We start from the raw sequence: 23991 nt of genomic DNA on the forward strand, positions 1-23991 counted from the left end.
TACTTAAACCTTTATCCGCATTTCTGTCTTAGTGACACTCACACTGACATTTTCAACATCTCCTTTTTTCCTTATTTTCCCCCACACTCTGCTGTAGGAAAATAATCAATAATGTCACCTCCCTGAACCACCAGGCATGTTCAAACACACAGACTCTGAAACACTAATTTCACCATTTCAACCTGGACGTCCATTTCAAAGCACATGTTTTATAGCATTTATAGTGTTCATATCTATCAGACATGCCCAGGAGGGAAAAACAACTGAGATTTTCATTTTAAATAAAAATGATGTTTTGTTTTCTATTTTAAACAACGTGAATGTGGTCATGAGCAAAGCAGAAACTTAATGTCAAGCCTGTCAGGGAGCCTGAAAACCCAGAGGGCGCTCCATGTGAGACATTTCCAACACACTGGGGAGAGAAGTGAGGGGTGAGGGTCATGAGCATAAGTGTGTGTGTGTGTGTGTGTGTGTGTGTGTGTGTGTGTGTGTGTGTGTGTGTGTGTGTGTGTGTGTGTGTGTGTTGCTTCTTCATGTGTGTAGGTGCATGAACTAACACTCTTCTATAACTTGCACACTGAAAGTCCATATTCAAAGGCCATTATTAAATACATAAATATGACACAGTTGATTAATGGTATCATCCCTTTAAACTGCACAATTTGTTTGATCTGAGCTGCAAGCAAAGCGGGTCAGCTTATCCTTCCATCTATGGGCACATTTTCTTTACAGAAGAGCAAATTGAGTGACCAAAAACATTCGCATTATATTATTAATGAACTCCTAAGCCTACACCCTACCAAACAGAATACATTACAATTTCATGACCTCAGTTTCATATCTCATGGCTTCATTAGGTAACCGCTGGTGCACAATGCAAAATAATAGGATGTGCTGTATTTTAAAAATTTCCAATTAATGAGGGAAGGAAGCATGGTTTGTTTTTTTTTAATTAAGGTAAATTTGCAGTGATTAATATGATAATTACAAGTCTTACTATTCATGCAATCCAACAGGAATATACTAGACTCCTGTTACATTTATTTCAATGCTCGCCATCTTCTCATTCATATATCATCATGTTCGTCTTTTTTTCTTTTTATTTTTTTTTTAATAATAAATTGGAATCATCTCATGATCTTCAGGTTACAACTGCAAAATCGATTACGTAAAATACCTTCATATGGCAAGGAAATGCTGATTGACATGAAATGCTGAATGATACTCTTAACCGTTGGTTGTGGTAAAGTTTTTAAAAAATAAATAAATAAATAAACCCTTTTAAATAAGCTGAAGGAATTCAAGCTGTTGTTTTTGTGCTGCAACAATAAGGTGGGTCCATTAATGAAATTTCCTCCTCCTCCTCTGACTTTCTAATATTAAAACAACTGCAAACACATATTTGGGAATACTATTTGCAATTTTCTATGGCAAAAAAAATAAATAAAGTATTCCTTATTTATAGCCTTGTACCATGAAAACGAATTATTGACATCCTCGCACACCTAATTACATGAATTTTTATAAAACAAAAGGCCAAGGGAGGCATGATGATCATCTTAGTATGTGTCATGAGGGATGATGTATGCAATCTGCATATGGTAAAGGCCTCATTCTTTATGTAAAGTCATCAGCAAAAGCAGGTGGTTGTCTGATGATAAACTATCATTATGAACCAGACAAGTAAGCATTTTGGCAGCTGACAGAGAGTTGGCATCGTAGCAAGACTCCACTGCACTATGTCTCATCAATTATTACTGGTTTCGCTTTCACAGAATTATTCACAACAAGGTTCTCCAGCTAATTCCCCTCATCTCCTCTGTCTCTCTGGGTCTCATCACTGCAGCGGTATTGAAGATTTAACTTTCTGCATGATGCCTGAAAGATACATTCTCACAGAGATGTTGAATTCTCAATTCTGATTGGTCAGAAGGTGTTGGTTAATTTGCTATAATAGCAGCTCTGACTGTAGTTCTGGCTGAAAGGCAAATCACATGTTTGTGTTAATGTGCTCATGCTAACAGGTTTGATGTCCACAGCATTAAATGTAACAATAAATGGACAAAAAGTATGGCGTCATGCTTTAATCGGTAAATAAAACATAATTGTTGCCAAAATGTGTGTGTGGTGTAAGAGAAATAAAACACATGAAGGCATGCTGTTATTTGTAAATGATCAACATCAGGGGGTAACAGTAACTCCACTTCGTCACACCAGCACATCGTGGATTATTTTCCTATAACAGCATGCTCTGAATATTATATTAATTACATAAATGGTTCCTTCTACAAGGTCGATGACATCATCATTCAAATCAAATCACGGAATCAAATTATGACTCGCTGTGGAGTGTTGTTGGGCGTTCTTGTACGTACTCGTTGTTGATGAAGGCATATTTGTCGATGGTCTCGATGACCGATTTGAAGGTGATTTTGGAGGTGAGGGTGTATCCATGCTGTACCATGGGTTCACCGTCTGGACCATCCCAACAGTCCACTGCTCAAGACACACACACACACACACACACACACACACACACACACACAGAGTTTAACACTGTCAAAGAGCACACACAATTGAGTATGCATATGAATAAATGAATGAATTAGATGGATGGATGGATGGTTTGAATGCATGGGATGGATGACAGACAGACAGATGGATGGATGGGTGAGTTGGTGGCTACAAATATGGATGGAAGGATGTATGGATGATCGATGGATGGATGGATGGATGGAAGGACAGATGGATGGATAGATGAATGGATGGACTAAGTGATTGAGTGAAGAACTACTGAAAACAATTTGAATCAAAATGATTACTCTGAACAGATAGTGACTAAAGTGATAAATTACCTGAATAAACCACTAAGTACGGGATGGATGTATGGCTGGATGGGACGGATGGTTTGAATGCATGAGATACATGGATGGATGGATGGATGGATGGATAGGTGAATTGGTGGCTACATATATGGATTGATGGATCGATGGACAAAATTATTGAGTGAAGAACTATTGAAACAATTTGAATGAAAATTATTAGACTAAACAGATAGTAACTAAAGTAATAAATTACCTGAATAAGCCACAAGTAAAAAATAGATGGATGGATGGTGAATGGACAGACAGATGAATGAACATATCAGAAACCGACTTAAATCACCTTAAAAAGCCACTAAATATTTTTGAAAGGATGGATGGATGGATGGATGGATGGTGTATGGACACACAGATCAATAACCCTCAGTAGATTAATGGATTGATGGACATATGGATACATAAATAGTACGGTATGTCTAATTTACTGGAAAAATGACTGAATATATTTGAATCTCCTAAACTAAACAGGAAGTAACCCACTAATACCACCAGAGTGCATGACTCTGGAACTGGTGTAACTTTAATATGTACAGTACCAAAAAAAATCCTAATAAATCTTAAAATCCATTAAATAATTAACCTTCCACACAGCGGCAGCCGGCCTGCAGGACCCAGGCATACATATCTGTCTTGGAGTGCGAGAGGAGCTGGTCTCCAGTCAGATAGGTATTGTGAGAGGAAGCAACGTAGTAATTACACAGCGGTTGGTCCATGTCCTGATTAACTTCATTATGCTGAGGGTTAAAGACATCACATGTTGGACTGCGCATGAAATTAGTGAAACCTGTACGGGAGAAGAGAACAGGATGCAAAATCAGGAAAATCCGCATTAACTTGACTTTTTTTTTTGCAGCTTCTAAAGGTCAGTTTTTAAAGTGTTACATAGATCATTTGTTAAGTAAATGATGAGTCATGTTCATTCATCCATTTACACGAAAAGGTTAAAACCTTGCAGTAAAAGCATCAGGTGTGTGTGTGTGTGTGTGTGTGTGTGTGTGTGTGTGTGTGTGTGTGTGTGTGTGTGCGCGTGCATGCATGCCTGCGTCCGTGTATGTCTGTGTTTGGAATGACAGCAGATGTGACATTGTGAATGAATTAGTCCACACAACACGCAGCTAATGTTCTCTGATCCTGGGAATCACAGCCACTGATCACACTCTCTCTGTACTGGCACTGACTGACAGTGACATAATTGCCTACCCAATCCTACCCCCCACCCAACACACACACACACACACACACACACACACACACACACACATTGTACGTGTATAAATGCTTAGCTTAAGGTGCACTGGCATGGAAACACAAACAAGAAAAGAAAAATACTGTATATTGTGGGGCACATGCATCAACACACACACACACACATATGCACAGACATAAAAATAGAAAAAGATCAAAAAGAAAGGAGAGGACTATGCCTTCCACTTCTGTGCATGGCCCCTGTGCCGTGACTGTAGCAAGGATTGCAGCCGCCTGACTGACACTGCAGCCATAGACCATCAGTTCCAGCAGCTTTACTCACACAGTGTGTATTTCTTGCTATTTTCCTTAATCTCTCTCTCTTTCTCTCTCTCTCACTCTCTCTCTCACTCACTCACTCTCTCTCGCTCTCTTTCTTTGCTCAGTCACAGTAAGGGGTCAAAGGTCAATCCCCCAGTGGAGAAAATCCCAGAAAACAGCACTTTATCCATCTACATACTGTTTATAGACCAGTAGAACAACTTGGTCCAACCAGTCCTATTTCAGGATTAGCCTCTGGCTTGTTAAAATGTCACTGGCTTCTCCTTTTTAAAGTATGAGCCACTTCCACAGCAGAAGCACTCTGTCCTCTCTCTCCCTCTCTCGTTCTCTTGCTCTCTCGCTCTCTCGCTTTCTTACACAAACACACACACACACACACACACACACACACACACACACACACACATAGACTGAGCAATGGCTCCCTTGAATCTCTCAGAATTTAAAATATGTTCAATAACAAATTGTTTAATTATTATTTGTAATTCCCAGATTACTAAATTACTATATTAAATTACTATATTAAAAACACAGGACCTATTCCACAACATAAGCGTAATGCTCCCCAAATCAAATTTTGTCAAATGTTTAAAAAAACAACAACAACAATAATAATAATAATAATAATAATAATAATAATAATAATAATAATAATAATAATAATACATTAATTAATTAATCAAGCACTGTAGTAGCAAATTTGACCCAAACATCCATCTACTGTATATAATCTGAATCAATGATTCTAGATATCTCTAAATGATAGTTTCTATAGTAACCACTTACACAAGTAGTGGTTTAGCAGATGTAATAGGCTAATAATAAGATAAAATATTTATCAAAGAAAAATCTATAAATCATTGATGTAGTCAAGTTTTATATAATGTTTATTTAACAACTATGGAAGAAGCGCTTTGTAACAGTCAGATGTAAAGACAAGGTAAAGTCTTCAGGGTTTTTTTTTTGTCTTATTCACTTTAAGAGAGAGAACAAATAAAGGCTGGTGAAGGAAAGCTGCTATAACGTAAGTGATAACAGGAACTAACTTGTTTTATGTTCATTCCATGATATTAAATGTACAGTAACGATAAATGCATAAAAATAGCATGTGTCGTTCTTTGGTAAAATATAAAAAAATGTTTGAATGGAAAATTGTAGTAGTTGCTAAATTGCTGTGGTGTAAGAGGAATAGAACATCAGGGTGGTAAAGCATCACACCGCTCGGCCATTGATTATTTTCCTATAAAAGCATGTACCATCATGTTTTATTCCTTATTTCAATTATATTAATTAAGGACGAGGAGGAGAACAGGATGATGGGAGTCCATATGCCTGCTTGTCTATATCTAACTATTTATTTATCTAGAATTTATCGTATAAACACTTCCGCAATAAAAGGCTCACGTCAAGTAGGAACAGAGAGTAAGATACATGAAGTTACTGAAATACTAAGAGAACCGACCTTCGATACCCAGGATGCCCTTCTGCTTGTTTTCTTCAGACAATTCAAACTTGTCAATGATGTCCAGGCAGAACTCAGTTGTCACATCAGACATCTGGGGTTCGGGAGACAGAGAGACAGTCAAGAGTCAACACTCTCACATACACAATGTCAATATTCCCTCACTGTCTTTCTGTCAAATGTAGCACGACAGCTTTCAAACTGTGATATTCACTCGTTTCGGATCATTTTCTTTCATTTCTCTTCCTCACTCTCACACAGTGTAACATCTCTCTCTCTCTCTCTCTCTCTCTCTCTCTCTCTCTCTCTCTCTCTCTCTCTCTCTCTGATAAGGTGATCAGGATCAGGGACAGAGAGGGAGTTCGAGTTTAAAATCACAATGGGTTCTGTGTGTGTGGCTGCAGCTGGGTGACGGCTCAAAGACCTGTTTTTGTGTGTGTATTGGAAAACCTCCAAAAATGTAGGGCTAATGGAACTCAAGACTCAGAAAGAGAAGAGACAGAATATGTTAAAAGAATCTTGCAAAAGCAATTAGTCTAAGATAGTCTTCTTTAAAAGTAAAAGGAGACAAACATAGGAAGAATAATCCAGGTTAAATTGAATAAATATGCAAGGATCGATGCATGGAAAGGGTGGTGTAAGGATGGAAAGCCAGTTTTGCTGTTGTTTAATGACCTATAGTGAATGAATCAGTCTGCGTAATGGACTGGCCAACTTATCACAACTAACTTTCAGTTTAATGGAAATCAGGAAATAATACATGCTTAACTTCTAACCTTTTGCTCCACCCGCAGGAAGTTGCCAAGCTCCTCGGCTGTCAGGTGATCTTTCTTCTCGCTGAAGCACATGAGGAGCAGAAAGAGGTCTCGCCTTAAAGACATCATCTTGTAGAACACGCTGAACTCCTCGAACGTTAGTGTTCCCTGCTGGTCGTCTGTATCAGCTTCCTGTAACATCAGACATGACACAGGTTGTAAAACAAACATTTGCAATGATGTTTACTGTATACTTGATGTATTTTCTTCATTCATTTGACTAAATCTATCCATATTGAGTCCTATATTGTGGTAAATCTTATTTTCAGCAACATAAAATGATCTGGTCCACGTATAGACACTTTCTTATATGCTGTAACACTGAAAAATTACCAGTTGTCTGAGATTCTCTTGGTTACTGCTGTAATGTTTTCTTAAAATATGTTTTCCCTGAGCCTTTTTTTGCAGCTTTCAAAGGGGGAGGCTCCACAGGAACATGTGGAGGAACATCCACAGTCTTTCATAAGTCCAAAGACAGACATTGACTGTTTTTATTTTGGATGTTTTGATTTTTGCTTATTGTTTATATATATATATATATATATATATATATATATGTGTGTGTGTGTGTGTGTGTGTGTGTGCGTGTGCGTGTGTGTGCGTGTGTGTGTGTGTATGTGTGTGTGTATGTGTGTGTATTTTGAACAATATTTTGAAACTATTACATACCATATGTAACTGATCATTAGGTGTGATATTACAAAAATGAAATAAAAAATCTGGGTAAAAAAGTTTTTCTGTTTTTTTTTTAATGAATTAAATGCATTTATCCGTCCATCTTTTCAGAATATTTACTAGCTTACAGGTGATTAAAAAAAAGAAAGAAAAAAGTTTTCTATGAAAATCAAATGTGTGCTTATATAATTGGCCACTTCTTCATTTGTATTTCTGTAATTGTGAAGGTGTAATTAAATATATATATATATATATATATATATATATATATATATATATATATATATATATATATATATATATATATATATGTAAAGATTTTCCCATTAGGGTGTGGTACCTGCCAGTAAACAGTGTAAAATGCTAGTTTCCCATGTCCAATGTAACTGAATTTTTTTCCAAGCATTTTTTCCATTCATTCATTCATCTTCAGTAAGCGCTTTATCCTAGGCAGGGTCGGGGCCCAAGCATTTATGTGTACAGCAAATCCAGCAGCTCACCTCTGCCAACAAAACCTAAGCTCTGCCTGCTATCTGGCATTAGATTTAGCAAAAAGCAGATATAAGACTCTGTCAGCTGGCATGTTCTTGAGTCAGACCACCGGTCGAGCCGGACTGACAACAGAACATTGTGCCACTAACAGAACAAAAGACTTGGGCTTGAAATCCAGTGAAATCTCCACCCTTTCTTATTACCCCTTATCACTTTTCATCTTCTCTGCCTCGTACCTCCTATTTACCACTTTTCCCATCCTCTGTATTTCTACCCTTCAACCAGTATTTCTCTTATTCTATCCTTTTCTTTCAGTATCTCCCGATTTCTTCCTTAAAGAAAATAAGACTCAATGAGACCAGAAATGCCTTGTTCCCAGTGAGTTATGAATTACCACACAAAAACAAAGGCGCACTTATTTAAAACTTGAACAATAATGAGGGTCGAGGAAAAAAGTGAGCGATATTGTCACAGTTGTTACGGCAGTTGTGCTGTAGCCATCTTGCGTGCACACACATAGTTAAAACGAGTATAAACCTATCCTTAACCTTCCACCTAATACTAAACGCATGTAATCAGACTGAAGCTAAGCTCCCTCCCATCTGATACGTGGTCTCAGTTAAACAACAGGAGTCCTGCAATCAGAGCGGCCTTGGAATAAACCACAGAAGTTGGTAAGACAAGTTTAGGTGTGTTAAAGCAGCTATAATCAGTCATCAATCTCTCACTCGCTTTTTTCTCTCTCTTGAAGTAAATGCGACCAAAATCATGCAGCTTGTCATGCTAACAAGAAGCATTAAACCCCTCAGTCCTGAAGACTTCTGTATCAGAAAACTTACAGTTATAGGTTTACCTCTGACTGTTACACTGGAGACTCCTTCCATAAATGTCTCCCAACAGAAAACTTCATCATATCAACAATTAAAGATGTCTGGCATACAAATAAGTAAGCTGTTACTATCCGTCCATCCATCTTCTATACCGCTTATCCTTCCTTCAGGGTCACAGGGAACCTGGAGCCTGTCCCAGGGAGCATCGGGCACAAGGCAGGGTACACCCTGGACAAGGTGCCAATCCATCACAGGGCACAATCACATACACACTCACACACCCATTCATACACTACGGACACTTTGGACACGCCAATCAGCCTACCATGCATGTCTTTGGACTCGGGGAGGAAACCGGAGTACCCGGAGGAAACCCCTGCAGCACAGGGAGAACATGCAAACTCCGCACACACAGGGCCACAGTGGGAATCGAACCCCCAACCCTGGAGGTGTGAGGCGAACGTCAATCAATAATAATAATAAAGCCTATGCTATTTTTGACAAAGGGATTTTAAGTGGTTTAGACACAGATAAAAATAACATTACTGAACGTGTGGTATTATGTAATCCATAATCTTGTACATTATTGAATTATACATGTAGTGCCTGCAATACACATTATTATGCTATAATTTAAAAAAAAAAAAAAGGGTATTGAGGTTTTAGGCATTTAAACATGTCTTCCTTTTGAACAGGAAAAAGTCAGAAAAAGTTACTGATGGTGACAGTTATTCTTTCTTAAGCACATTTTCTTTTCAAATAAGTTTCCGCTCCTTTACCTGGAACATCTGCTTCACTTTGCGACGAGGCAGGTTGACGTTCATCTTGTGGAGCAGCTGGTAGATCTCATCAATGTTCAAAAGCCCATCTCCATTCTTGTCAGCCTCCTCAAATGTCTGCTTCATCCACTTTCACTCACGGTTAAGGAAAGAAGTCATTTTCAATCATAATGGTTTCTAGTGTTTACTGTCTACAGAGATCTTTAAAAGGGAGACTGGGGGAACAAATTAGGAGTGCGCTGTAATGCCAGGGATATTTACTTTATTTATAAGAATCTTATATGAAAGATACCTTACATGAGGAAAATATACAGAACCTTATTAATATTAATTATTCATGCAAATAAGTACGAAGTTGTAAGCACACAATTCTTTAGAATGACAATCTCCCTTCACTGGCCCAAACCTGTCCCAGCCATGACACTTCCCCGGTGAACAAATTGAGCTCCATGAACACATGGTTTGTCAAGTTTGGAGAGGAAGAACTCTATGGTCCTGCAGAGAGCCATGAACTCGACCTCATCGGAAACTTTTGGGATGAACTGGAACGACGATTGCACCCCAGGCCTCCTCAGTGCCTGACCTCACTCAATGCTCTTTTAACTGAATCGACACAAATCCCCACAGCCACACTCCAAAATCTAGTGGAACGTCTTGCCTCAATTAATATAACAGCAAAGAGGGGACCAACTCTGTGTTAATGCCTATGATTTTGGAATGGTCACATATGGGTGTGATAGTCAGGTTGTCCACATACTCCTGGCCATGGAGTGTATGTCAAAATCAAAAATGACGCCGTCAGTACGCTAGGCAGTGTAGCAATTATGGAACGATTTCAACTGATTTGTTGCACACATGCTTGGTGAACATAACAGTGTGACCTGCTGCCTTTTCAGATTAGCATTTATGTGAAGCATTGTGCATGGCAAGTGTGCAGATTCTGTGTCACAAACCCAGTTAGCTTCACTACGCGATGAGCTCATCCCCCTGCCCTCTTTATTCTCGAATACAACAACCTTAATGGATTCAGGGAGGTCTCACCACTGCCTGACCCAGAGTGCTGTCTAAATAAATTATATAGATCAGAGTGCGCGCGTGTGTGTGTGTGTGTGTGTGTGTGTGTGTGTGTGTGTGTGTGTGTGTGTGTGTGTGTGTGTGTGTGTGTGTGTGTGTGTGTGTGTGTGTGTGTGTGTGTAAAGAAAGCCCATCCTCACAATTCCAGCATATATCCAGTTCTCTTCTAATGCATTATCCCAATTGCTGAGGGGTGTTTTAATGTTCCCTTGCCCTTACATGCAGCTCATGCTCTGGATTATGAGGGCACGGGAACCATGTCATGATTTTACATCTTACTGCTTTCAAAGCAAATGCTTCACTTCATTCATGTTTACTTAATCCATCTGCTGTAGATTTGTTCACATGATTTGGAAGCGTGAAAGACAAGCAGAGGAGATTGCGTGGGTGTGTACGTGAAGAAAAGTGAAAGATCTGACATTCAGAAAGACAAGGTGGGCTGTGTGAAAATAAATATTTCAGTTCTCATAGCAGGATTCGAAGCAGTCCAGAGAGCAAGCGGGATTAAATCAAGTTAAAGGAATATTCTGTGTTGCTAAACCTTATTAGCTTTCCTGTCTACCATATGTGTCAAGTCTGCACAAGAATTTTAAGAAATCTGTACTTGTTGTAATAGAAGTCTATGAGTAGCTGTTGAATTTCGTCAAAGCTTCATGTGAAACATATTTATGGAGAACCGTTTGACGAAGTCTTCCTACAAAGGTATTTGTATGATAAGCAGTCCTTACAGAATTCCGACAAAAATGCTCAATTTTGCTGCAGCTTTTTAAAAAATTTGTGATGCAATGTGTGGAGCTTTTTTTGCGGAAAACTACTCGAATCGGCGAAATCGCAATCGCAAATTGAAATTGTTTTGCACAATGTCTTTGTTTGGTAGTAAACGAGACCTTTTAGCTGTACGTAGGGCTGGACGATATGACTTCAAATTAAAATCTCGATTAATTGAACATTTTACCTCGATTACGATTAATGAACGATTATTTTTGTTTTTGTTTGTTTTGTTTTGTTTTTTTTTGGGGGGGGGGGATTTTTTGCCCTCATAGTTCACTGACAAGGTTTGTACTGTAAATATGCTCAACTATTAACGTTGGGATATTTGTTTCTAGTGAAAGAGTGCAAACTATTTATGTTTATTTAGTGAATATTTTGAAAAATTGAAATCAAAGCACACATTACTTGAAATGTAAACGTCTTGTGGAAAAAAACTCACATATCCGTTTTAATGTAAAAAGCAAGTTTCCTAAAAAAAAAAAAAAAAAAAAAAAAAAAAAAAGGAGAAAATAAATAACTTGCATCTCTTGCAAACAAAATAAGTTTTAAATTCTGTCATGTGAAAACTTGTATCTCTTGTGAATAAATATTAGCTGAAATTATGCAATGTGAAAAGTAAATAATAACTTGAATCTCCTTTAAACGAATATTTTAAATACCTTTTTATGACATGTTTTGAACATGTTGGGCAGAAATGTACGTGTTCCCCCAGTTTAGGGGAAAATATGGTCGCGATGGCACGGTGTATCTTGTGTGGAGAGATTTACCGAGATCTTTAAACCCATGGGAGCCATATCCATCGGGATGTAGTAACAAATGACGTCAATTATTTCTTTCCATCTTCTTGAATCCTTTCCATTTTGTGTAGCATTTGTAAACGCTTGTGTTATCGACACCTGCTTTGTGGAGGCACTTGTTGCTGGGCGCTTGTCAGTCACTCTGGTTTTTTGAGCCGTAAAAATGCACTGTTCATATTCGGTAACGTGATTGTGCTGCACCACAGATTGGTGGTATTACCTTTGGTCGTTGAAAGGGTTTTTCTGCAGTGTTTACATTGGACTTCTTCTTTACTGGAGCCAAAATGCGTCCAAACGACGGACACGGCGTTTTTCTTTGGTACAAGCTGCTCCTGTTGCTCAGTTGACTCGGCGTTTGAGTTCGCCTCCATGCTGCTTCCATGCCGCTGACTGGACGTGGCGGAGTCACGTGACTACACACGCGGTAGTATGTTTTTAAGAGGAAAGTAGTAACAGGATTAAAAAACCAAAATAACTGATAAATCGTCCAGCCCTAGCTGTACATTCACAGGTTCGACGCACATGAATCTAAGGAGGCTTTGGCTGAATATGCATTGTGATGACATCATATGGCGCGTTGTGATGACGCATCCTGGCCCAAATCTGTGGAAAATCCGCGGTAACTTTGAAAATTTGCAAGCTCCTGTGAATATTACGGCGTTTCCTTGATTTTGCGTTCATTTCTGCGATCCCATAATCACAAAGTCCTGGAGGGACTGAATAAGCTTTTAACAATATGTGTGTTTGCTTCACTCAGTGAAGGAGCGTGTGCTTATACTTTATCTGTATGCTTCATCCTTGGTCTGTTTTTGCCTTACATGTATGTCTGCGTATGTGTGTTTTTCTGTATGCAGACATACATATTTTCTTCTTGTTTGCCGCCCAACAAAAAAGCTTCTAGCTCCATGTCACACTCTGTTAGCCATCAAACCAGGAGTCACGCCAGGACCTGCGCCCTTCAGCTTGGAAACAATGTGTGGATGCTTCAGTTGTGTTTGTGAGGAAGCGTGTCACAGGACTGCAGATCTGATTCTTTCTGCCGTTTTGCCAGCTGTGTCAGGAGCCATATTGTGTGTGACTTCACACATGTTCAGCTCATGAGTCACAAAAGGAGACAGAAGAATCAGAAGACACAATCTGGATGTCCTAAAGACTATCTCTCTGTCAGATTTTTGGTCTCATGAGCTCTGACTATACACTTCCCTTTATGCGTGGTTGACTTCTCATAGTGATAGTCTGACATTTTATTCTATATATAGTTCTTAAAACTACAGACTTTCCTGAACAGAAATATTATCTTTTTTTGCAAGTAAGGTTCTAGCATGTCAAAATCTGGTTACATCCAACAGTGAAAAAAGAGTATTGCATTACATAATTCAACCAACTGTCTCTAATAACAAAATAGGATAATGTGCCTAATGGTGCATAGCTTGCTAGTGGTTAGCTTGCTTGCTAACAATATACCACGTTATCCTAAAGATAGTTATCTTGAGCTGGTATTTAATTAAATGTATAATTAGCTTAACATTAGCTATGTTATAGCTCCTACTGAAGAGGTCTTATTAGTTCAGCTAACTACCTTATCTAGCTAACACAAAGATAGCTAGTTAGGGTAGCTAATGTTGGTTAGGAGGTGCCAATTTTGGTTCTTTGGAGTTTAAGGTTGCAAATAAGTGTACTGTGTGGCTAATGCTTTTTGACCTCTGTCAAGTAAATCTATAATATTTATGCAAAATAGCAACCGCATATTAAATTGTTGCCCAGCTGCATGTTCAGTAAAGTCCAATACTGCTACCTTGTTTTCCATAACAGTGGCCATAGCCGAACCTATCGGAATATCATAGAAACACCCACAGGTGGTGAGTAGAGAAAGGTAGTACAGTGATGTGTGGTGAAAAACATATCGTAAGTGTTCACACATTACAATCCATTTGTCAGATTGTTAAACGCTAATCAGCCAAAGTAAGTTTCAAGTGAACCAGTATACAATCCGAGCATACAGGATAAGGGCCTTACACTGGGACCGGGGTTGAACTCACAACCTTATGGTCTGAATATAAATTCAGAATTTTAACTGCTGAAATACAACCAATCAGAAAACTAGATCTTCCATTCCTCCACCCATCCACACACCTCTGCTCATATAAAGGATATTGGTCATGGGTTCGTTGCCTTTTGGCCAATGAGTCCTCATCACTGATGCCCGCCATCAGGTATCTGAGTCCCGTCACCCATGTCCTTGCTTCCTCTGCATTGGATGTCACCAAGTCCAGAGAATCCATGTGGTTGCCATGGTAAATGGTGAAACAGCATCCGGGGTCGAAGTTCCCGTCAGCGTGCCGATGGAAGATATCACTCCGTCGACCTTCGGTAACCTTGTAAAGCGAGTCAATCGTGACTGAGAAAAAGAGCACAGTGACCAGGCCATGTCCGAATCAGTACATCAGTACATCAACACACATCTACAAGCGCAATCTACATTAAAATGACTTACGAGCTGGAAAGCAAACTGTAACTACAATAAGTGCAAGATTATTTTGAGTGTACGATTCGCGCGTTGGCTGCAGAAAGGGCGAAGGTGATGTAGAAATGTGTCGTCTGCAATGAAGATATCAGATTCTATCAATGAAGGTAAACAAATATTTGGACAGACACAAACCGGAATCCTATTTTCTCCTGCCCAATTTTTCACTCCTCTGCTGAAGACAATATAAGTGTGTAATGAATCTTATTGCATTTCCCTCTCACACGCACTGTCGCTTTCTCTCGGTCTCTCTCTTATACACCTCCGGCAGAACAGCTTTATCAAAATCTTATCCCAGACTTATCAGAGGTTCTGTAATTACACTACATCTCTTCATAAACCTAATTCTTGAGTGACATCTGAAATATCACACCAGCTGATAAAATCTGGGGGGGTTCCCCATAACATGATCATAATCTTATCTACACATCATCAGTGGAATAGAGCGTTCCTTCATACCAGAGCTGTCACAAGCAACCTCCTTCAGTAGGTAATGAGCTGGACACAATCTGCTCCTTTGTCATTTTTTAATTATGTAAATGGAGGGTAACAAAGAGGCTTATCTTGCACAGACAGACTTTAAATGTGATGACAGACAGGCAAGTTAGAGAGAGAGAGAGATAAAAAAAAAATGAAGTGTGAATTGGGGAGACAGAAAGAGAGCTAAAGATGACAGTCAGTACTTGTCATTGTATTTGGGTTTTACTGCATCTTGTGTGTGCTAGGACACAGCAACCAAACCAGAAGACTTCACTGAGCATGGAGAGAAGCGATTATTATTATCTACCCCATGAATCACCTACTCTGCATGATGAACAAAGCACTTACACGGGATAATCCCTGACCCACTCACACCAGCTTTACTTACTGCAGAAAGCCTAAAATAACCATACCTGCATACACTAAGTCACATACATTAGATGTCCTGCTTAAGCCCGGCATATGGCATATGCATGTCTATTTCAAAGCCTATGAATGGGGGTCGAATCACCAAATATGCACCAGCCATAATGTCATACATGTTTTCATTTCAGGGGTCCAAGCACCAAAGATGCAGGAGCCATAACGTCTTAGGGGTCCAAGCACCAAAGACGCACCAAAGACGCACTAGCTGTATCATCATCTATATTTTAATTTTAGGGGTGCAAGCACAATCACAATCACGAGCAGTATCCATATCACAATTTATTTATTTTTAAATACTAGTAATACATGTGAAACGGAAACCTATATCAGCTCAGGAAAGCCTATTGAATCTTTGAGGAAAAATAAAAAATTTCACAATGTGCAGGGTTTTCCTAGGCCAGCACACGTGATTAATTCATTAATGTGACTTAAAGACGTTTAAAAATGTTATTAAAATGTTTATATAAATGCAAAAATGTGTAGACAAGTGAAAAATATATTAAAAAAAAAAAAAACTTTTTTAAATGTTAGTGGAATTGAGTGAGAATGTGAGAACTTCTTTTTTTTCCTCATTTAAAAGATGTCATTTTCTGTGGATGCAAATCATCCTGCATTTGCTGTTGTTTTTTTTGCAGGTGTACACAATAAAAGCTTTAGTAAATCAAGTCCTCTGTGTGTGAATCTGTGTATGAGTAAAAGATTGAGTATGTTTGTGCTTACTCTTGGCTTTCTCACTCTTGCGGGAAGGCCTCCAGCGGATACAAGAGCGATGCTCATCCAGGTAGAAGAGGCGAACCAGGCCCTTGGAGCCATTCTTCAGTTTCACCATCTGAGTGCCTGACTGCATCACACTCATACATCGCTCAACTGCGGAGACACACACACACACACACACACACACACACACACACACACACACACATACCAGTGTGTTGATAGCAAGGAACAACTGAGTTAAAAATAGATGCAGCAATTTCTACCCAAATTAGAATGAAAACCCAAAATATTTGACTGCAGGACTATTTCAGAGATGGAGATTGAAACAAGGACAGGTTATTTTTTTAGTCAACAGATCGACGGGTGTCTTCATGATTCCGATATGGACGGGACGGTAATTGGCCACAATCTGCAGATGTGCTAAGAGTGAGAGCTGTGTGTCACGTACAGGATGGAGGTAATTATGGACGGGCCTGTGGAACGAACACAAAACTGACAGAATAACACACCAGATTCCAGAAATGGAAAGACGAGGACAGATATCCACGGAGAACTCCACCTGACGCAATGCTGCAGAATTCGCCTGCAACCCTAACAGTGCATAACGAGGCATCTACCGAGAGCCAACTCACATTTAGCTTCACAAGCACTGAAAGTTCTGCCAGCTTCAAAACGTAAATAACCTCTGCTTCTCTGTGAAAAGAGATTGTGGAGGGCAGCATATGCAGTACTAGAGAGAGAGAGAGAGAGAGAGAGAGAGAGAGTACTAAAGTGAGTAATGCTTGTCTGTGCCCTTTTTCAGACCGACTTCATTCAGAGCTTGGTTTCTCTGAAGTCTTTTACTCAGAAGAGCAACAGTACTGATAAAGAGGACGATCTGAGACGCTGCTTCTGTACGCATACCCAGAAATACCCCCTGAATATAAACTGACACTTCAGAATGGATTCTCATGGATGGACAGTATTTTTTTCAAAGCATGACACACAGATATGATCATAGTAAGATGTGTGAGAAAGAGATGAAGGTAGAAAGGAATTAATGGAGGTACTAAAATGCACAGAAACACACCGACCAAAACATTCACTCACTGGCTTTTTGCTATTTTTTTGACAACAAGGATAAATCTGATCATCATTTACAAACTTGTCTGCAGATTAGAGAACAAATAAATGTCTATCTTTTATTTTTATTTCATTTTTATTTTTTGGGGGGTGGTGGTGGTAATAATTAAATTAATAATCATTTATAATCAAACCATAATTATTTGATTACATATAATTGATTCGATTAGATTCTCTCACTGTATCTCTCCTGATTTGCTGCTGGTTCTTGCCTGCTATTGTATGGTCAGACTTCTTTCATGCCTAAAGTTGTGGTGTGATGATGTCTGATGAAGTGTCTGATTAGCTGGCATAAATTTCCTGCTAATTCTGACCTGATACCCCGGACATAGCACAGACTGTGGATTACTCACAATATTATAGAACATGGATTTATCTATTTATTTATTTTTTCATTTTTAACAAAAGGTCCAGTAGCTTTAAACAGCAAAATATAAATAAATAATGTGAACTTATAAGAGAAAGTGTTGTTTATAAGATACAGTCTATAAAATGCTCTAATAATGCCAATAAATAAACATGACTGTACGTATTTGCCTAGAATAAGAAGAAACCTTTATTTGTCACATATACTTTAAAGCACAGTGAAATTCTTTTTATTCTTTTTTTCACATATATTTTTTTTCACATTAGGCAAATATGACTGTACAGTCATGTCATGAAATGTTCAGAACACTGGTAGTGGTCCTTAGTTGCAAAAAAGTATTAAAATGTGTTTATTAGGCATGTTTGGCGGTACCACATTTAACCCATGCACAGTTTAATGAGTGTATTAGGACGTGCGTAAACAGCAACAAGAACTTGATCTGAATTATTTTAAGGAAGCCTTACTGAGGAATGAAACAGGCAATTATCTACACACAAACACATACACACACACACACACACACACATTTTCTCATGAAGTGTTACAGAAGTGGGAGCTCAAAATCTTTTGCTGGAGGCGAGAGGAGATTACTCATCAACACTTAATAGTCTTTCCCTCCTAGCCACACGGCAGCTGTGAAAACAAGCCTATGTATGTAGGTATGTTTGTATGTATGCATGCATGTATGCATGCATGTATGCACAGGGTGGCTTAGTGGTTAGAACGTTCCCCTCACGCCTCCAGGGTCGGGGGTTCGATTCTCACTGCTGCCCTGCATGTGTGGAGTTTGCATGTTCTCCCCGTGCTGCGGGGGTTTCCTCCGGGTACTCCGGTTTCCTCCCCCAGTCCAAAGACATGCATGGTAGGCTGATTGGCATTTCCGTAGTGTGTGAATGGGTGTGTGAGTGTGTATGTGATTGTGCCCTATGATGGACTGGCACCCTGCCCTGTGCCCCATGCTCCCTGGGATAGGCTCCAGGCTCCCCGAGACCCAGTAGGATGTGTATACATACATACATATATATATATATATATATATATATATATATATATATATATATATATATATATATATAGTGAATCTTTCTTCATTATATATATATATATATATATATATATATATATATGCGCATGTACTGTATAGTCACAGACACACACACACACATACAACCGCATTACTCCAGGCCTGACCTGGTACATCTAGTCGAGTTTTAGCAAGGTTTAATGGCAATAGACAGCTACATTGTCACCTAGCCACTACACATCAGTGTAAACATGCAGGCAAATAAAGCAAGTGAAGCAAGAGACAGAGACAAGGTAAGACAAATGGACACGAGCAAGATGAGCAAGAGAACAAGAACTAGAAAGATATATGACACATGAAGATATAACTGACTATGTGTGTGAAAGAGAAGAAAAACTCACCAAGAATTTAGATTTATGCATGAATGAGCTTGATACCTAAATATAAGAAAAGAAAAACCTTTACATTCTACCAAAGGCCAGCCCAGATGCTTTCACACTTGCCTTTTTTTCTAAAGAATTTTCATTTTCTTAAACTAAAAAATCAGCTCATAATCCATGCATGCTATAACCATCACAACACTCGTATTAGTCCTAAGTAGTAACAGCTAACTAGCCTAATTTGCTATCTATTCATTCATTCATCTTCAGTGACCCATTTACCCTGGGAACCCTGAGAGTGTTTGCATTCCTCACAACTTTTATCTGACTTTTTACCTCAAAGGATTACATGTAAAGCGTGCACTGAATTTAGACAAAAACGTACCTTAACTAGCTAGACTGGATATAGAGTGACAGAGTGGCAAACAGAGAGAGAAAGGGACAGGATGAATGAGCATGAGTGTGTGTTAAGCAGAATTGTCTTTCACACCCTTGTCTGTGCCAGATTGTAGACTAGAGCCCAGTCTGTAGAGAACAAATAACAAAAAGAAAGAGTGTTCTCTCTCTATCTCGCTTTTAAAACATGCATATGCAACAAACAATGAGATAATGTCTAAAAGGGATTTCACTTATTAACTGCCAGGCCTTAATGGGCAGTCTTAGGCTCCCCTGAGGCGGGGAAGGCAGAATTTTCATGTATCTTTATCACTCAAACGCTGACAAATTACTGATACAATGAACACCATGACTTGAAGTAAAAATCATCCTGATTAAAATGTATGAGAGAGTAAAAAATATTGAGTGAGAAAGGGAGAGGTAAGACTGATTTAATTTTCATTTTGTCTGCACGTTTAGAAATTTCTCCTAAGGAGGAACCAGACATGTGTTGGTACACATTTTTTCACTAGGTCTTGGCTAGGTTGCTTGGATTTTTTTTTTATGTTATCAAGGGCTAAAAGGCACTAGCTCTAAATACAGCCAGGTGTGCACTCCCAATAAACCCCTAATTATGACAATTGGCCAATCAAAAGCTTTTAAAAGTCATTGCATCAATTTCTGGAATTGGTGTATCTAGACTTTTGACCCACTGGAATTCTGACATCTACCAAATGCCATAAAAGATATAGCAAAATATAGTTGAATTAAATCAGTCGATTAAAGTGATTGTTTTAAAATTACTTCTGATGTGATTAAAATTAAATGCCCTAGCCGACTTGCTGAAAGAAATGTATGGTAACATGAAATTATTATGTTTCCACATACATATAAACTTTCATCTTGTTATTGTTTAATTTAAAAAAAAACACAAAAACCAGATAAAAAACATGTCTACAATCTACAATCTAACAGCTTGGCGAGCCAGCCAGGAGGTTATAAAATTGCAATCTAACAAAGGACACAAGGTTAGCACATATGCCATGTTTTAAATTATATACAGTCACAGATTGTTTAAACATTATTGCAAGCATATCACCTGCCATGTCACATTATGTCACAAGAATAATGTGTAAGAATTAAAAAATACATAAGAACATTTTCAGCACCATTTCCAAATGTACCCAGTGCAATATGTACAACTCATATGTAAAACCTGTCTAAAACAAAAGACAGATAGGTTGCTGACCTAGCAAAAACAATAAATCTACAACCTAATAGTTTGGTGAGCCAGCCAGGAGTGACAAATAGACAGTCAACTTGCACAACAGGTTTTAAGTGTAATACTATAACTAATGAAACAAATGAGCATATTATTATATAACACATTATTATGAACTTATGGTAAGAAATCAAACAATTACATAACTTTAATCATTTTTCAGCTTAGCAGAGTTTCCAAATGTAATACATTTTATCCCGGTATCCAAAATGTAAATTACCAGTACTTTCAGCTTGTGCGATTTAAAAAACAAAAAAAACAAACAAACAAACAAAAAAACAGAATAAATATCACTGCAGAATCTTCTAAATCAAATGTTTGTTTGTTTACAAGGACACATCAAAGCATATATATTGTACTAGCTATGTGTTAATTAAAAACTGGCTAATAACAAAATACTGACAGTTATAACAATAAAAATTCCAGTTCGGTGAGCCAGCCAGGAGCATGAAAACTGCAAACCCAAATCAGTTTTCATACAAAAACATATGAGCAAAATAGGTTTATGTCATAATGGCCAAGCTGTACCTATGTTCTTTTGCATACATCACTTACAAATGGGCCGTGCCCAATAGCTAAATATAAAGTTAGCAGTTTTTACTGAAAATCTTTTATATTCCCATAGTGAATTTAAATAAACTCCTTGTAGTTTAACTGAGCATGTCCTTAGTCTTGATACATAGTAGAGTTTTGTACTTTTAAGGTCTGATTACCAATTAATTATTACAGTGTAGTTTTTAACCTGTCACAATTTCGTCATATGGTATGATTAACCACATACTAAACACACATTTTTCGCCTGTGGTTCCTGGCTTTAATTAGTAATGTGTCATAGGATTATGTGAAGAGATTATGAATGTATGCAAGGAGTCTGAGTAATCCTGACTCTACATCAGAAATACACACAGGCTAGTCCAAACTGGGTTTCATATGAGATCTTCGATACTATCTGCATCCTAAAGCGATCCTAATGAGAGCATCCTAATGAGAGCACTTGAATGCTTAAAGAAGAATGAAAGTAGCCTAAAAACAACATTTTCAGATGCACTATATTTCCACACCCTCATTATCCTCTTCTCCTTTTTTTCTGTCTTTTCTTTATGTTCTATTTTTTCCCTTGCTGTCTTCACTATTTTCATTGTTAGCCAGTTCCTCTCTAGTTCATTTAATCCTAATTAGCCTCATGTTGAGAAAACCTTCATGCCTGATTACTGCCAGGCCACAGTGGGGCTGCAACCCATATCACGAGGGAGCAAGACAGGGGAGGCAAAGCATTCATCCGGCTGCAGAGAGATACGAGACCCTGGGGAAGAGGATTCCACTAAACCCCATTGATTTCTCCATTATTCAGAGATCTCAGACAATGTGTAAGTGAGAAAGATAAAAAGTAGATCAGCCTGACATGCTGAATTGAGTGTCAAGAATTTCACAAATGCTAGCATCTTTCAGCTTAACACACTTCTGGTGTGCGTTTAGTACACAATATTAGCAAGGTGTCATTAATGTCTGTCCTGAGTTCCTGTGTAAAAATACATGCAAAACTGAAATACAAGCAAAAAAATATGCAATCTGATTTACTAACAGGCTCGATGGAGGACTTTCACTTGACCAAAATTGTGAGTATTGTCCATTCTGCATTTGTGCCCTAATGAATATCGAATATGTGGTGTCTCTACATACAAGTGCAAAATATACAGTGGTGTAAATTGAAATGGGATATACAGTTTATACAGCCTAAAACATCTGGAACAAAGTCTGCATGTGGAAATAAAAAAAACTGAAGGGCAGGTATTAAATATGCAGAAGCCCATTTCTGTCAGTTGAATGCAAAATGATATCATTTACTAAGTCTTATAGCATTTTACTGTTTAATAAATTATGCCTCAGTGTCTCGAAATAAATGGAAAGGTTCTCAAAAAGCTGACATTATTAATTTGGTAACATTAGTTATTCGCCACACATTCACACCTTCGATGCTAACAGCATTTAAATAGCAGCCTTTGATAAGAATGTCATTCCATTTCCCATGAACAAATGTGCACTTTCTTTTTTTTACACAAGGTCCATATCTAGTCCTGTCTACATGCGTTTATTTTACATTCATATCATAATTTTGAACAGTGCTTTGATATAAAATGTAAGACAGTATTACAGTTTCAATTGGACTCTTAGACTGATCCGAACTAGTCACGGCTATCAAGAACAAATAATATTTGCAAACACATCATTCACATATTGTTTTCTAACTCTAATTTGCACATTCAATTCATCCCTCCAGCCATCCATCTATTTTCTGTACGGCTTATCCTTACTGCGTCGCAGGGAGCCTGGCCCAAGGCAGGGTACACCGTGGACAGGGTGCCAATCCATCACAGGGGACAATCACACACACATTCCTACACTACGGACATGCCAATCAACCTACAATGCATGTCTTTGGACTGGGGGACGAAACCAGAATGCCCGGAGGAAATCCCCAAAGTGCAGGGAGAACATGCAAACTCAGGGCTGTGGTGGGACTTGAACCATCAACCCTGGAAGTGTGAGGCAAACGAGCTAACCACTACGCAACCGTGCCCCCCACATTCATTTCATGCATAGCGCTTTTAACAATTGATATTTAAAGAAATATATCATCAAATTAGTACTCATCATTTGTGAACTTAGTAAATCAGGGCCTCATTGTAGATTCGTGTCTCTGCCTGTGGGCCTGGTGGGGTAAAGGTCTCTAAAGGTTATCATAATCTTTATAATCTCTTGGTTTCCTGTACACGTGGTGCCATCAATCAATCAGACTTTATTAGATTTTTAACTTGTGAAAAGTGAATTTTGCTGCATAAGGCAAATACTAGTAACTGAGGGAAGAGAGAAAACCCAGAGTATAAATGAAATGTGGGAATTGTATCTGACTCAAAAAGAAATTGATAAAATATAGACAAAAAAAATAGAAATAGACAAAAATGTAGTTGGGATAGACAGTAATTGAGATAAAGGGTGAGCGCTGTGATTTTGAATTCTATTTTTATTTTTGGGAAAGGAGAGAGTAGTGAAAAGTCCCCATCAGGGCTGCATGGCTTTTAAGAGAGCGTCGAAAGAAAAAAGAGAACGATACAGAGAGACAGAGTGTAAGAGAGAGAGAGAAAGAGAGAAACAGATCGACCAAGAGACCCAAAAAGGAAGACAAAGAGAG

At 38.4% G+C, this 23991-nt stretch overlaps 1 protein-coding gene across 1 annotated transcript in view; it reads right to left on the reverse strand.

Moving 5' to 3' along the window:
- Positions 1–23991, reverse strand: part of plch1 (phospholipase C, eta 1) — a 54678-nt gene that overhangs the window by 26362 nt on the left and 4325 nt on the right. The window contains exons 2-8 of the mRNA XM_053678183.1: positions 16255–16401; positions 14234–14502; positions 9463–9591; positions 6648–6818; positions 5872–5965; positions 3463–3666; positions 2376–2496 (exon numbers count right to left, since the gene is read on the reverse strand). Of these exons, the coding sequence (XP_053534158.1) occupies positions 2376–2496; positions 3463–3666; positions 5872–5965; positions 6648–6818; positions 9463–9591; positions 14234–14502; positions 16255–16401 (1135 nt within the window). The remainder of the gene's footprint in view (positions 1–2375; positions 2497–3462; positions 3667–5871; positions 5966–6647; positions 6819–9462; positions 9592–14233; positions 14503–16254; positions 16402–23991) is intronic.

This window comes from Ictalurus punctatus, chromosome 4 (assembly GCF_001660625.3).
Source record: "Ictalurus punctatus breed USDA103 chromosome 4, Coco_2.0, whole genome shotgun sequence".
NCBI classification, from domain to species: Eukaryota; Metazoa; Chordata; class Actinopteri; order Siluriformes; family Ictaluridae; genus Ictalurus; species Ictalurus punctatus.